This window comes from Triturus cristatus, chromosome 10 (assembly GCF_964204655.1).
Source record: "Triturus cristatus chromosome 10, aTriCri1.1, whole genome shotgun sequence".
In the NCBI taxonomy this organism is placed as follows: domain Eukaryota; kingdom Metazoa; phylum Chordata; class Amphibia; order Caudata; family Salamandridae; genus Triturus; species Triturus cristatus.
This window is the reverse complement of record NC_140593.1, coordinates 322350164-322365634: the sequence shown is the minus strand read 5'-3', so window position 1 is coordinate 322365634 and position 15471 is coordinate 322350164. Positions and strand designations below refer to the sequence as shown.

General features: G+C 49.3%; 1 protein-coding gene across 4 annotated transcripts in view; it reads left to right on the top strand.

Moving 5' to 3' along the window:
* Positions 1–15471, top strand: part of TRDMT1 (tRNA aspartic acid methyltransferase 1) — a 203036-nt gene that overhangs the window by 57135 nt on the left and 130430 nt on the right. The window contains exon 1 of one of the 4 annotated variants that reach the window (XM_085631511.1): positions 6786–6945. The exons of the other annotated variants lie outside the window; for them this stretch is intronic. Within the exon in view, the coding sequence (XP_085487637.1) occupies positions 6918–6945 (28 nt within the window). The 5' untranslated portion in view covers positions 6786–6917. Of the gene's footprint in view, positions 1–6785; positions 6946–15471 lie in introns of those variants that run through there. 4 annotated transcript variants of the gene reach the window in all.

The window sequence follows — 15471 nt, the reverse complement described above, 5'->3', positions numbered from 1 at the left end:
TCTAACCTTCCAAAACTAGAGCACAAAAAAGCAGATGCGGAACTAACAGTAAGCAATATGACCATCTTGCTTCAAACATTTCTAGGTCTTTGTTTAGTGGAGATATGTGCTGGAAGACTAAGAGTGTAGAGGGCTAAACAGACACCACAGCTCAAAACAGAGCAAACGTGAATATTATGGTGGTAATTTCACCATGTCTTCTTTCTATGTCAGAGGTGTATAGACACCTGAAAAGATTTATTAAAAACATGTTGGTTGTTTTTCTCACGACTCATCAAAAACATTATTGGGGGCTCAAGCTTAAAATTATCCTACCCATGTACATTTTCCCAAATGATTCTTTGTTGACAAAGCTGAAGGTTGGGTCAAGGTGTGTAATCTGCCCTAGTTGCTATGCTTTAAAAACGGTGCAAAGCACAGGAAAGGGCCTGTCCTTTTCCCTGTAAGCATGTACCAAACTGCTGCGAGGCAGAGAGGCTGTTTACAACAGGATGTCAATGTCTCTACAGATCATTAAGGAAACTGCTGTTCTAGACTTTTATGGGATGCATTTTGAATGTTAATCTTGTTTTCATCCAATTCAACTTGTTAGAGAAACACACATAAAATCAATCATCTGCAGGTGAAAATCTTAGGAATGGAGACTGTGTGCCATATGACCTGGAGCAAGGTGGTCACCGTAGTTTACGACAGTTATAAAGTAGCATTCAGCTGTGTGACTAACCATACTTAGTGGAGAAGGACTCTTGGAAGGGACACGTGAAATGGGTTTCAGGAGGACAGAGTGGCCCCCCTTAGGGCTGGCAGCTGTACAGTGCTCAGAGGGGGCTACCCACATGGAGACTGTGAACTCTTGATTCCTTCCCTCAGCAGTGAGGTCTTGTGATATGCACATTTCACTGATGTATTCTGCCCCTGAGGCTCAGGGCTACACAAAGATAAGTGAAAGCTGTACCACTGTGTGACTCCCTACTTCCTGCCCTTAGCAGGACACCACCATTCCAGGCTTTGCCATTGAGGTAGTGATTGCCAGTGCACATCCTTTTGCAAGTCATAAGAAGCAAAAACACTTCTAACGATCCCTTTCTTATTACAACTTGCAAGGGCCTGCAATTTGTACATTGTGATTCACAATGCCAATTGCAATACACATTTGTGCTTATAATTGCCATTCACAAGAGCATTGCTGTGCAATGCCTCTGCCTTTGTGAATGCAAAAACCCTTTACACCTCTCATTTTGGTGTTTGTGTAAGTCGAAATCTGACTCTTCTGAAAGACAAATCTATGTATAACTGTATATGTTTCTAGGGGTTTTCTACTTTATCAAAAAACAACAAGAAAAGTTCCCCATGGGGCTTGGGCTTCTGGTGGTACAGGTCAAGGCTTAGTGTTTGCTGGCTGAGTGACTTAAGGTCTGGAATTACGCTGTTGAAATCGGTCTTCAAAGTCGTTATGTGAAATGGCACAATCTCTTGGATATAGCAGAAAAGGGCTTTCAATCTTCAGTTCAGCCACCATCCTAGTCTGCATGCTCACCCCTCCTCGAAAATAGCTAGCTCTGACTTCCCTAGCTCCATAGATCACAGCATCGCCCCGGTTGTTCCCTTGATCCCATCCCCCAACCCGCCCCTCAATCGTAGCCTGCTCACACAGGTTCTTCGGGGTCAATATTCGTCTAACCCTTCTTCCCACAACCCACTCAATCCTCTGAGCCCCCAGCACCAAGTCTCGGTATCCCGCCCCACCTGGCACTCACAGTCGCCGCCGGATCTATTGATCCCCTCATCCACTAGTTCTCCCCCACTGCAGGGTCCCCTGCTCTTAGCCTCGCACTCCCATTCCCACACTTCATTAGAAGCCAGACTAAATGAGATGTCACTTTGCCTCCAACAACTTAAGGGAGAGGTACAAAGCCTATTACATATCACCGCAGAACTGTCAGTTAACTCGAGATTAAGCTGCTCCACAATGACTAATCACCCTATCCACACGCTACCATCTAACAAGTGTACCAGGCTCCCGGCTTCCCCCTCAAATTGTTGGTCATCATCCTACATGACCTACACGCCCCATAGTTGGGTAACCACTCCCCATCCTTACGATCATTCTCTGCCCTCTAAATGTATAGCCTCACTGTCTGACAGGGATATTCATTCGCTCCTACTTTCACATGATACAACACATTCTTCCATCAAAACAAAACTGCACCAAAATGAAACAACCCTTACTGACCCTTTCCGGGAACCTAGGTTAAACACCAGAGCCTTAATTGATAACAACCTCACGAGAGTCACCACCACACTATCTGCCTCACTAGACTCCAACCCAAAACTCAAATGCATGCTTCTTAATTGCAGATCGGCAGTAAGACATGCTGCTGACATTGCTGACCTCATCCTTACACAGGGCCTTGACCTTGTAATGTCGACTGAAACCTGACTAAATTACTCAGCTGCTCCCATCCTGGGCGTTATCATTAGGTTGGATAGATCAAGCGGACCAGGTGGAGGAATCGCTTGTATACATCGTAGCAATCTAACAGTTACATTACTACAATCCGATCTCCCACCATCTTTTGAATACCTGTGTATTGAGGTGGCTCATAGCAATAATCGCCAAAGCAAATTGCAAACGTTCTACCACCCACCACGCAACAACCTTCCCTTCATAGAACACATCATGGATATTATCTCAGCTAACGCAAACTTCCATGGCACTCAAATCTTCCTGGGATATTTCAACCTTCACTGAAATGATGTGAATGATAGGGTGGTCAATAGCCTTAAATCCTTCCTGCTAGACCTCATCCTAATCCAAATCTGTGACAGCACCACGCATATTAAAGGCGCTACCTTAGCTTTTGTCATTGGTAAGCTCAATACCATCCTACTGGAATCGATTGTCCCGTGTGATTGGACAGGCCACCATTACATTACCTTCCTAATCCTGGATTCTGTAAGAGCTAGTAGAGTCCAGTCTAAGAACACCAGACACTGGAAAAGATGTCTACTAAACATCAACTCGTACGATCTGACTGCTCTCTGCGATGACATCTTGCCCCCTTCTGTGAACATGTCTGATGTCCATGAACTTGCGGCCCAAAATAACCGCTCCATGACAAATGTTCTAGACTCAGTGGCGCCGTTACAGCTAAAAAGACTGTCCCCTCAAAGTCTCCAAACCATGGTACAATGATAGTCTTAATATCGAAAGAAGGAATTTAAGACTTGAGGAAAGATTATGGAGATCCTATCCCTCCCTTGAACATCTCAACCATCTGAGATCCCTAAGAAGCATCTATAACAAACGCATCAGATGCTCGAAAGCCACCTTTTTCAGAAATCAACTAGAGCAAGCAAAAAACCGTCCCAAAAAACTGTTCGAACTCATCCAGTCTCAAGCAAACAGTCAACCTAACCTCTCCTCATTGGGTTGAGGGCCACAGCCGAATTGCGAAGAATTAACTGATTTCTTCATAGATAAGACTACTAAGATTGAAGTTGAACTACGGTCAGCCCTTGAGCACTTGTCGATCAGTCCGCCTGACACCCTCCTTCCTCCCTGGTTGGATATCACTGTGCATGCTCAGCTTTGCCACTCCAAAAACAACGCACCCTGGAGCTTTTTCAAAACCATGGATGAAAGCACTATACGCAAAACACTGGCTACTCTGAAACCATCTAATCGTTTCAACGACTCCCTGCCATCGAACCTCTTCTCTGAAATTAGATCCTCCATACTCCCACTTCGGACTAAGATCGTCAAGGCTTCACTTCGGCAAGGTGCTATTCCGGACTGCCTAAAATCTGGGCAAGTTATCCCTATTCTATAGAAACCATCCGCTGATCCCACTGACCTACATAACTTCCGCCCAATCTCTAACATCCCCACGTTGGCAAAGCCCCTGGAGAAATTTGTGCTCGTCCAGCTGTGTAGCCACATCAATCAATTCCAACTCCTGGACCAATTTCAATCTGGTTTCCCCCAGGGTCATAGTACAGAATACGCTCTCGCTCACATTGTAGATGTTGCGCTAAGAATGCTTGATCAAAATGAATCTTGCCTATTGATCCTCCTCGACCTTTCGTAAGCATTTGATACTGTTAAAACACGATAACCTAATTGACCTCCTGTAATACAGGATGAGCTTGTCTGGGCCTGTGCTAAACAGGTTCTCCTCATTCCTTCACAATAGAACCCAAAGCTTCATGGTGAACCAGTTCCTATCTCATCCTTCTACTATCACGCTGGGGGATCCACAGGGTTTTTCGCTCTCACCCATGCTCTTTAACCTGTTCATGGAGCCTCTAACAGAAATTCTGAAATCAACCAGCCTTCACTATCACATGTACGCTGATGATACCCAACTTTACCTGAAGATCTCCTCTCCAGAGGACATCCGGATCCTCAACTCAGTTGTACTGAAAACACAAAGCTGGTTGACACATAACCACTTGAAGCTAAATGCTCTCAAAATCGCACCACAAAAGCCGTCTCCAGTCATTGAACAATGGATGAATCAGCTAACTGCTCTTAACTGCACGTCACACATCTTTGATTCCTCAACCTCTCTGGGAATAATGCTAGACAAGAGTCTGAACATGCAGAAGCACATTAGTATCCTCACCAAAGAAGCGAACTTCCAACTCAGCATCTTAAGGAAAATAAAACCTTTTCTCCCTCCACATGACCTAATGATTGCGGTGCAAGCCTTAGTGAACTCAAAGCTGGACTATGGCAACGCAACCCTTTGTGACCTTCCAAGAGCGAAGACGGTTCCTTTTAGGGTTGCCCTCAATTCTGCTGCTTTGCTCTTAACCGGCGTTAAAAGATACAACCATATCTCACCAGATCTGATATCCCTGAACTGGCTTCCATATGGATACATCTAAAAATTGCATGCATGGCACATAAAGCCATTCATTTCAATACACCGCTGTACCTCGCTCAAAAACTGGGACTCTGGTGGTTTGAGAGCCTCCAGAAGTGCCAGCATTCTACTGCTCAAACCACAAAAATTCAAGAAAACAAAAACCTACAATCGAGCCTTCTCCTGTATCGCGCCGAGGATTTGCAACTCCTTACCCCCTGAAGTCATGCTGAATCCTTCTAATGTCCTATTCAAAAAGGAAGTCAAAGTGTTATTGTTGAAGAAATTCCTGCCTTAGAAAGGGAGCTTCCAAAGGAGACTGAGGTCACCCTTGCAGGTTTGTGTCCTAGCTGCCAGGGCTCCCGGCTCTACAAGACTGTTAACTTTCGTCTTTGTTCCGTTTTTGACCGCTTGTATCCTTCTTGATGTATAAACTGTAAAGCGCTCTGATGCCGTTGGTGGTCATGTTCACGCTATAGAAAACTTTCTAAATAAATAATCAGATTATCAGCTAATTTGCCTCATACATGGCCCTGTGAATGATGCCCCTTCATCTGACTACTCTTGCTACAGAACCTCTGTATTTTCCAATTGTAGCAAACATGCCCTATTCCTTTAGGGCTGGGAGCCTCCGTGTTTTCTGTCATTCTTTGCTAGTAAAGGCACAAGCAAGTCTTATTGATCTATACCAATTGTCTTTAAAAAACGATCTAAATGAAGCCATTTTTCAAGTACACCTTCACATTTAATCTGTATTAGCATATTTGCTTACATAGGATGCAATAGAACCCCCTATTCCAGACCCCACGGTCAAACCTAGTACTCTCTGGCTTGGATCAGTAAAATACAGTTTAGAAGATTTAATAATAGAGATCTCTGCTAATGTTCTTGTTGGTTATCTATCTGTAACTGAGTGTGGTATGAAAGGGAGTCATTTTAGTGTGAGTCATTTTAGAGTGAGTCACTAGTTGTGACCTAAAGTGTTTCTCTCTCCCCACACCAGATTTCAAATCAGAAATTCACTTTGGATTCATCCTTCGCCTGAATTCAGACAACACTAAGAGCCTACATATAAATACCACACACTAGATTTTTGTATTTTGCCTGATATTTGTGCACCATGATATTGAACATATAAACCTCTTTCCCAATTATACATATTATTTTATCAGGATTTGTTTTAGTTTTATAAACCAAGGCTGCTATGTGCATGTCATGCCATGCAAAATATGGGAGGAAGATGTGTTGGTAGTCCTTTGTTAGACTGAAAATCTATGGTAAGTTGGCAGGCAGTATTGTGATGGATTTGTTTTCATGTGGACAAGGCAGTTCAATTTTAGATCTTGTGATGCCAGTTGGCAAATATTTCACTGAAACAATCAGGGAATCTGCTACTGACTCATAATTTGGGATATAGCTGTTCTCTTCATCATTTTTTAGCCAACACTCCAGACAGATGAAGAAAGGCGACTCCATCCAAGCACTTCCCCTTACCATTCATGTCCGCAGGTCCTTTGAAGCACCTTACTGACATGACCATTGCTTCCACAATTGATATAGAAACAGAAATACTCCACCCCACCCCCACTACATACTCTAACATTACTGAGGATGTATCAGTTATATACTGTGGCTCAGAGCAAAGTCTAGATATAATTTCAATAATTTGCAGCAAGGATATTTCCAGTTCTTTTTATTCTTTTAGTAGAACTGCTTGCAGCGTATCTTAGATCTTTGGATCCTCTAACTCTCCAGGTATTGGGTACTCCTGTTATGAACTTCTATGTAGATGACATTGCTCTGCTTCTCTGTGCAGACCACTATACTTCATTTGTGTGTCTTTTGTTTTCTTGCCCTAAGTGTGCTGGGTATGCCCAGACGTGGGTCCCGGGCTCACTGTGCCACTGGATTCAAGCTAGCCTGGCTGATGATGGGTGATGCCTCGAAACCGGTCCCAGGATGCTTGTTTCTGATCCATGAAGGACGTGGCTTGGCAGTTTGAGCTGGACTGTTCTCATAAGGAGCAGGGTCAAGACTGATTTGCATATGGCTGGGTCTATACTGGGCTGGCATGGTGAGCAAAAGAACAATACATTTTGCCCAGATCTGTTGACTAGGGGAGAATGTTTGATTTGTTCTGCATTCAGGCCATCATTTGTTTGTTTTTTATCATACTATTGCAGCCCCGTCAAAAGTCATTCAAGTGTACACAACGTTTTCCTGCCGCATTATGAACAGGCTACAATTTAGCCCAAAAGATATCTGGGGCTCTTTCACTTAAATTATCCTCCCCCTTATTCAAAAAGGTTGTACATCATTTCGGCGATGGGAAGAACTTCCACTATTGATCATGGGTTGCATTTCTCTTATTAAAATGTCCGCGCTACCTTTGTGGAAATTGGTGGCAGGACGGAGAGGAAGAATAGCAAGAAATAAGTAAGTTTACATACAAAATGTTACACAGTTCAAGATTTCAAAGCGTGTTATTTTTAATAGATGGATGTTGTACTATACTCCAGAAGCCTTAATAAAGTCTCTCCTGGGATGCTAGTTAAAATTTTAGATACTTACCAAACCACAAACTGCCTTCTCAGTATTTGTTAACTCGTAGTTAACATACTATGTGAATGACTAAACAACTGATCATGATCTCAAAGCATACTGTACGATTGAATATAACCACTCAATTCTACCCAGGTTTGGTGAATGGCATTTTTGTTATAAAAACGTTTTTATTGTTTTTGCAACAAAGACAATCAACAGATATAGAATCAGACCGTATATATAGTACATTAGAAAAATCACCGTGCACAGTCAAGATTATTTCAGATAGGCCCAGGTTAGATACCTGACAATCACCAGTACCGCCCATCCTCCCCTCCACCCCTTTAGCCTCCCTAGCCATCTGAATCAGAGGATTCCTCATCAGAAAGAGGCGGTGGATCACATATGTTACCCCTATACTTGTTCCATGCTCCCCACACTCTGACCCACTTACGAGGACAACCCCGCCTGACAAAAACGGAGCGCTCAGCAAACATAGCCCTATCCATCTCGCCCTTCCATGTTGATAGCAACGGCGTCTCCACCGCTCCCCATTTTTGGGCTATGTTCCGTTTGGCCGTCATGTTCCCAAGCGTCACCCAGCCCTGCGCCTGTCGATTGAGATCCGTGGGCTCCCACACATTCAAGAGACAACGCCTGGGCTCCGGCAGCAGCGACACCCCGCACACCTGTGACATCGTGCGCAGCACTCGCCTCCAGAATAGCTGGAGAACGGGACAGTCCCAGATCAGGTGATAAAAGGTGCCCTCCTCCCCGCAACCCCGCAGACAGAAGGGGTGCGGCGCTCTACCCAGTTTATGTAGCAAGCACCTGGTGAAATATGAGCGGTGCAAAATACGAAGTTGCACCAGCCGCAGCCTCGAGGGTATACCCGCCTCGCGTGGCGAGGCCAGCGCCTCCCGCCAGTCTGGGTCATCAAATTGGCCGACCTCGCCAGCCCACCTCTCCCTCAATAGTCCCATAGAGTCCGGCAAATTGTTGACCAACTTACGGTACGTAAAGGAGGTGGCCCTCTTAGGCATGTATTCGGTCAACAACCTGTCCTCCAGTGGGGAGGCCTCCGGAACCTGCACACCTGGGGTTAGCTGCGTCGTCAGGGCATGTTTCATCTGTAGATAGCGGAACCATTCTGAGGGAGCTAGCTCGTATTGCTGTCGTAAGCGAGCGAATTGGACCACCTCCCCTTTATGTACCACGTCGCCTACCACCGAGATCCCGATGGCGTCCCAAGCATCGAAGCCCCTGCTGTCCCTCAGCCGCCCCAGTCGTTTTGTATCCCAGAGAGGCGTTAGTTTCGTCAGAACTCCCCGCCAACCCAGCCTGGCCTGCGCCGCATGCCAGAGAGACACAGTCTGTCGCAGAGGGCCGATCAGCTTCGGGGCCAACCGGGCATCATATAGCGGAGCTAGCAGACCCCGTTCACCCAGTATATCCCTATCTGCCTTAAACGCGGGGTCTGACTGGGGCGCATGGAGCCATTGGTTGATCACCTTAAGCTGCGCCGCCCAGTAATAGAGCTGGATATCTGGGAGCGCAATGCCCCCGTCGTACCATCCACAGACTAGTTTTGCTTGTGCAATGCGTGCCGGTTTGTTGCCCCAGAGAAGGTTGGAGACTTGCGCCGCCACCGCACGGAAGTAGGCCGGGGGCACCGGGTATGGAGTATTTTCCAGCACATAGAGAAACCGCGGCAGGGCCATCATTTTAAAGAGCGCCGCTCTCCCCACCAGGGTCAAGGGCAACGTTCCCCAGTGCTGCACATCTTGCCTGAGGCGGTCCAATTGAGGGCCCAAGTTGAGCTTGTAAAATTCCTGATGCTCCCGTGTAATGTGCACCCCTAGGTATTTAAACGACCCCTCCGCCACCTGTATCCGGCAGCTCTCCGGCAGTCGAGGGGGGGGCCCCGCAGCACCATGAGGACCGACTTCGACCAGTTTATCGTATAGCCGGATGCCCGGCCAAACACCTCGCAGATGTTAAGCAACGTTAGGATAGAGCGCCGAGGGGAAGCTAAGTAGAGCAGTATGTCATCCGCGTAGAGGGAGACGCGGTCTTCCCAGCTCGGCGACCAGCGGAGGCCCCGTATCATAGGCTCCCACTGTATCCAAGTCGCGAGAGGCTCGAGCACGAGGGCGAAAAGCAGCGGCGAGAGCGGGCAGCCCTGACGCGTACCCCGCCCCAGAGGGAAATCCTCCGACATATGCCCATTGGCCGCGACATGGGCCAGCGGCTTGGTGTAGAGGAGTCGGATCCAGGCACAAAATTTCGGCCAAAACCCCAGATGGGATAATACCGCGAAGAGAACGGGCCACTCCACCATATCAAATGCCATGCGGGCATCAAGAGATAGAATGACAGCTGGTTCTTGCAACCGGTCCACTCGGGCCAACACACCATGTAAGCGTCTTAGATTGTGTGAGGTACTTCTCCCTGGCATGAAGCCCGCCTGGTCCGGGTGCACTATGTCAGTCAGATGAGGCGTGAGTCGGAGGGCCAGCAGTTTCGCCAGGATCTTGGCCTCTGCATTGAGCAGCGATATAGGGCGATAGGAGGCACATTGGTCCGCCGGCTTACCCGGCTTCGGTATTACCACGATGGTGGCCGTTCGTTGATCTGCGGGGAGCTCCCCCACCTCCAGGCTGTGTTTGTACATATTCAACAAGTGTGGGGCCAACATCTCAGGCAGGCGTTGATATAGCTCAACCGGGACGCCGTTGGGACCCAGTGCTTTACCGGGCTGCAACGCGGCAATGGCCACCTGTAGCTCCTCGACCGTGAGGTCGGCCTCCAGGGACTCTCTAGCCTCAGGGGAGAGCGTGGGCATCCGTAGGTCCTTGATGTACGTCAGTGCCACCTCCACCGACATGGAGGAAGTGGAAGAGTATATGTCAGGAAAATGCCCCGCTAGGGTGTGCACTATGTCTCGCGGGTCTGACGTTTTCGACCCCTCGGCAGTGACAAGCTGCGCGATCCATCGGGCTCCGCTGTCGCGCCTGTCCAACCACGCTAGTAGTCTGCCGGTTTTATCGCCTACGTCATAGACCGTGTGCCGCGAGGCCTCAAGTCGTTGTCTAACACGGTCTGTTAGGTGTTCCCTGTGCTGCACCTGAGCCAATCGCAGGTCATGGGAAGCTTCGCGAGAGGGGGTTTCGGCCTGGCGTGCCTCCGCAGTCCGGAGCGCAAGCTCCAGCGACTGCAGCTCTGCTGTCTGCATTCGCTTGTAACCCGTGATGGCAGCCATTGCCTGGCCCCGCAGCACCGTCTTGTACGCCTCCCACAGAATCGTGGGGGAGTCGACCGAAGCGGCGTTGTCGTGAAAGTAGAGTTTAGACGCCCGTGCGATGGTTTTACCAATCTTCGGGAGTCGCAGGTAGCTGGGGCGGATCGGGTATATGCGGCGGCGCAGTAGGTGAGGACTATTGTAGTGCAAGAGGATCGGGGAGTGATCAGAGATGCCCCTAGGTCTAATGTCAATACTGGCAATGTTGTGAAGGCAACCGGGGGAGCCCAGAAAGTGATCAATGCGGGTGAGAGTGTCATGGACCCCGGAGTGGAACGTGTACGAGCGCGTCTCTGGGTGGTACCATCGCCAAAGATCTGTGAACCCTAGCGCCGCCGTGAAGCCCGCAAGTTGCGTCGCGCCACTGCCGCGCGTTCGAGGTGGAGATCGGTCAACGTGGTCATTCATCACTGCATTAAAGTCACCCCCAAGTAATACCTCCCCCTCTGGTAGGGTGAGGAGAAATTCACTCAGCGCCGGGAGCGCCGCGGCATGTAACCCGGGAGGGATATAGACCGACACTACGTTGTAGAGATGTCCTTCCCATTGTATGTGGGCAGCGGCGAAACGTCCGGCCCCATCCGTATGTGTACCAAGCACGATTAAGCGGGACTGTTTGCGCAGCAAGATGCCAACCCCCCGGGACCCAGAGGTGAACTCAGAGTGCACCACCATCTTGTACCCCCAGCGGTCCAGTGCTTTAGTAGCAGTGCCTGTGAGATGGGTTTCCTGAAGTAAGACCAGTGCCGGGGCACATCGTTTGATACTATGCAGGACCAGGCCTCGCTTGATTTTATCTCCTAAACCCCGAACATTCCAGGTAAGCAATGAGAGGGGCTGCACCGGGGTCCCGTCAGTGTCAGGGGCTACCTCACTAAACAAGTTTCAATTCACGGTGGGTGGGTGAAACGACAAAGCAGGAGTCGGATAGTGCAGAAGGCAACCCGGGTCGTGTGTTGAGCATGTGCATGGTGTAAGTCTGAAGGCCGTGTCCTATATAACCAGAACAAAAGAACAAAACTAAAGAACATACCCCATCCCCCCGCCCCCCTCCCTGCCTCCCTGCCATACGGACTCAGAACTGCCCGCCACCCCAACTCAGCAGAGTGCTCAATCCCATGAACCCCAAACAGTACTTGCGCTTTAGGGAGCGTGGAGTCCGAGGGAGACCAGGACATCCCCTATCCCCAGGTCCCAACGTTCATGTCCCAAAGCATCTAAGTTGTGGACCACACAGCAGCAGCGGTCCCCGGAAGAAAGCCCCGAACCACCTCTCGGGAACGATCTAAGCCATCACGTCAACCGGTGGGCTCCTCCTCGACCTCTTCAAGGCGCTGATCTTGTACATTAGGATCGTCCGCACTCCCGGGACGCCTTGTCCCCCGGCTGGAGCGCCGTGTACCACCAGCCTGGCGCCACCCCTCCAACCAGTCATGAGCCTCCTCTGGCGTGTCAAAGAAGAGAGTCTTGCCCTCCGCCGCCACACGAAGACGGGCTGGGAAAAGCATTGCATATGGAAGTTCTCTGGCCCTCAGTTTCTTCTTGACTTCCACGAAACTCCGCCGCTGCGCCGCCACCGAAGCCGTATAGTCAGGGAAGAAGGACACCGTGGAGTTCTGTAGTTTGATAGGCGGTGCCACCCGCGCCGCCTGCAGAATGGCGTCCCTGTCTCGGAAATTAAACAGGCGGGCCAGGACGGGCCTCGGAGGCGCTCCCACCTTCGGACGCCCTCCCGGTACCCTATGTGCTCGCTCCACCGAGAAAAACGCTGAGAGGCCCCGGGGCTGCAACTTGGATTTGATCAGTTCTTCGACATAGAGATCCATGGCCGGGTGCCCCTCACTTTCGGGAATCCCAATAATGCGCACATTATTGCGTCGAGAGCGCCCTTCCTGGTCATCCAACCGGGCCGCCAGACGTTTGTTCTCAGACTCCAACTGCAACACCCTCTGCAGAAGGCCCTTTGAGTCCTTTACCAGAGTCTCCGTTACCTGCTCCACCTCCGCAACCCTGGCGGACATTTTCTGGAAGTCCGCACGGAGCAGGGACACATCCGTAGAAATCGTCCCCACCGTTGATTGTACCTGTGTCAAGGCCGCCATAATGTCCTCCAGTGTCACCTTCGGTGCTTCGGTGGTTGGCGCCATCCTCTCCTCGCGGCCGCTGCGGTCGGACACCGCGGGGTCCCTGGAGTAGGCGAATTTATCGAGCTTGCCTTGATGGTGCCCCTTGGTCCCCTTCCCACTCATGGCGCGGATAGAAGATGCCTCTCAAAGGACCCTCCCGCAGCTCAGCGGGGAGTCGATGCCCCCGGGTTTTTCAGGCCGGGCACAAACTCCTCAGGCAGCCAAGGGAGCGTGCCTCGTTTCAGGCCGTCCCCCAAGGGGTGTTGCGGATCAGCCGGGCCGGTTGCACGCCTCATTGGGGGGCCCGGGGCAGGGTCACAGTCCTCGGCGTGTCCCACCGGTCCCCGCAAGCAGCTCAGGCCCGAGGAAGCCCCCTCGGCATCCGACAGCAGCCTTCCAAGTGCTGACGAGACCCTCCGGAGAAGTAGTGGAGCTCACGCCTCGGCCCCGGTGCCCCGGGCCTGATCGTCGTTGCGGGCCGATTGAAATCAACAGACCCGAGTACGCCTCTCTCACAGGAGCACTCGCCTCCGGTAGCGCCGCCGCCAGCAGTTGTGTGTAGGCTCCGTCTTCGCCCCCGGGTCAGGCCGGTCCGGTCACGCCGCGCCCGGGGCACCCCGTCACTCGAGGCCCCGGTCGCGCACGCCGAACCAGGCCGCAAAGTTTCGGATCTCGCCGCTTCCGTCCCAGACGTCTGAGGGACTCGGGAGCACTGCTACTAAAGCACTGGACCGCTGGGGGTCAGGTCTTCCTGCCTGACCCCTTGACAGTCCACCCACTAGAATTAGATGTAGGCTGGTCAGTGGAGTAAAGACCGCCGCAGTCCCACCACCTCTGCCAGAATCCTTATCCCGCGTTGATGGCGTCAGAAGCAGAAGCTGCTGCAGGAGCGAGCCCTGCCAAGATTCCCTACATGCAGATTACGATGTGCCTTTCCGTTGAAGCAACTGTGGTTGTGAAACCTCAAGTTTGAGTTGGCGGAATGAAAGAAAAAGAGGTGAAAACCCACCTTATGTCGTGGTCCCACCACCAATTCCATCTTGAACGTCACTGTCCAGGTCACTCCTGTTCTGCTGCTACTGACTACGGTACTCAGCCACCCTGTTTTTGCCGGGAACTGAGGTAGGCTTTTGTGGTGAGTGTGGGTTTACAATCAATAGTGTGTATGTTGTTGATGTGCAATGCTATATGTAAAACATATGTGCAGTACACTTTACCTAAAAATACATATTGACAGATTCAAAACATTTATGTGTTTTGAGCTGAAAATATGTTGTACTTACCTGTCTCCACACCACCATGGCTTCACTCAGTCGGGACACCGCTTGCCAGGACACCGCCATCACAACGGGAATATTTAAATCTGCTTGGCAGAAACCTACCGGCATGACGGACACGGAGTACTGTTAGCCAGCAGAGAAGACCGCCACTGCAGCAGTCTCCTGTCTATTGCCGCAACATGTAAATATGACGGGCGTACCACTGTCAGCTTGACGGAGTACTTTACTTGGGACCGCTGCTGGACAGAGTTCATACCGCCACTATTTCCCACACAGTATAAACTAATAAAACATTTATCAGTTTGGTGGAAGGAACACACTTCTGGCCTAGATCACCCACCGGATTGCAGAGGGACACTCATTTATATACTAGTCATAGTGCATCAGAAGCAGCATTGGCACCTCAGATTACTGTGATACATTCAGGGGGCTGCAAGGAGAGCACACTCAGAGCAACTGGATGATTCAAACCAATGCGAAATAACATTCATATTTATTATTAAAAACTGATACATTCCTGGTCATATATGTAAAGATAATAATAATATAATACTTAGTAATATGAGTAGATGACACAATTAGGACTACATGAATTTATTTTCACAGTTTTTACAGAAGGACTGGTGAACTTGAAGTGGATATGTCACTGAACATTGTTGAAGAAGAAGTGAAAAATGTTCTGCACAAAGTAAAGGGGTACTAGTGTATGTGTGCAGTTACAGTTCAAGAAGGGTCATGAAAGGTTTAAGAATGCAAATATCATACTGCTAATAGAACCATTGAAATAGCTGGTTCCCATGAATTTGACCTGTCAGCTAGACTGTTTACACAGAAGGCGTGTCTACCTGACCAACATAAAGGGGCTAGCTGGTGAATGATGTCACAATGGATCTCAAAACTCGAGTGGACATCATCACACAAACAATCTAGAATGACTATTGTTGGTAAGTGTTAGAGATACAGGATGGAGCAAAAAAGGACAGTTTTTTCCTCTACACTGAATGGCCTCTTTAGATAACAGAACTGGGAGATCTGTATATTCTCCTTCATAAAAATGAGATGTTGTTAGTGCTTGTTAAGGCACAGTGGTTTGCTATCGTTGACCGTGTATTTGCACACAATCAAATTGAGGTGAACCTGGGTTCCTGCCATAGTAGGTCTTGTGTAAAACTGTTGAAAAAATGCAAATTCTAATGTATGCTTTTTGGTTGGTATCAGCATTTGCAGTGTTCCAAATGGATATGCAAAGTGGCATGAAGAGGTATGCATTGTTTGGGATATCCATCTATTATGAAGGACATCTGAAGAGAGTGACTTGAAGTTACACATTATATTAAATGAGACTTGAT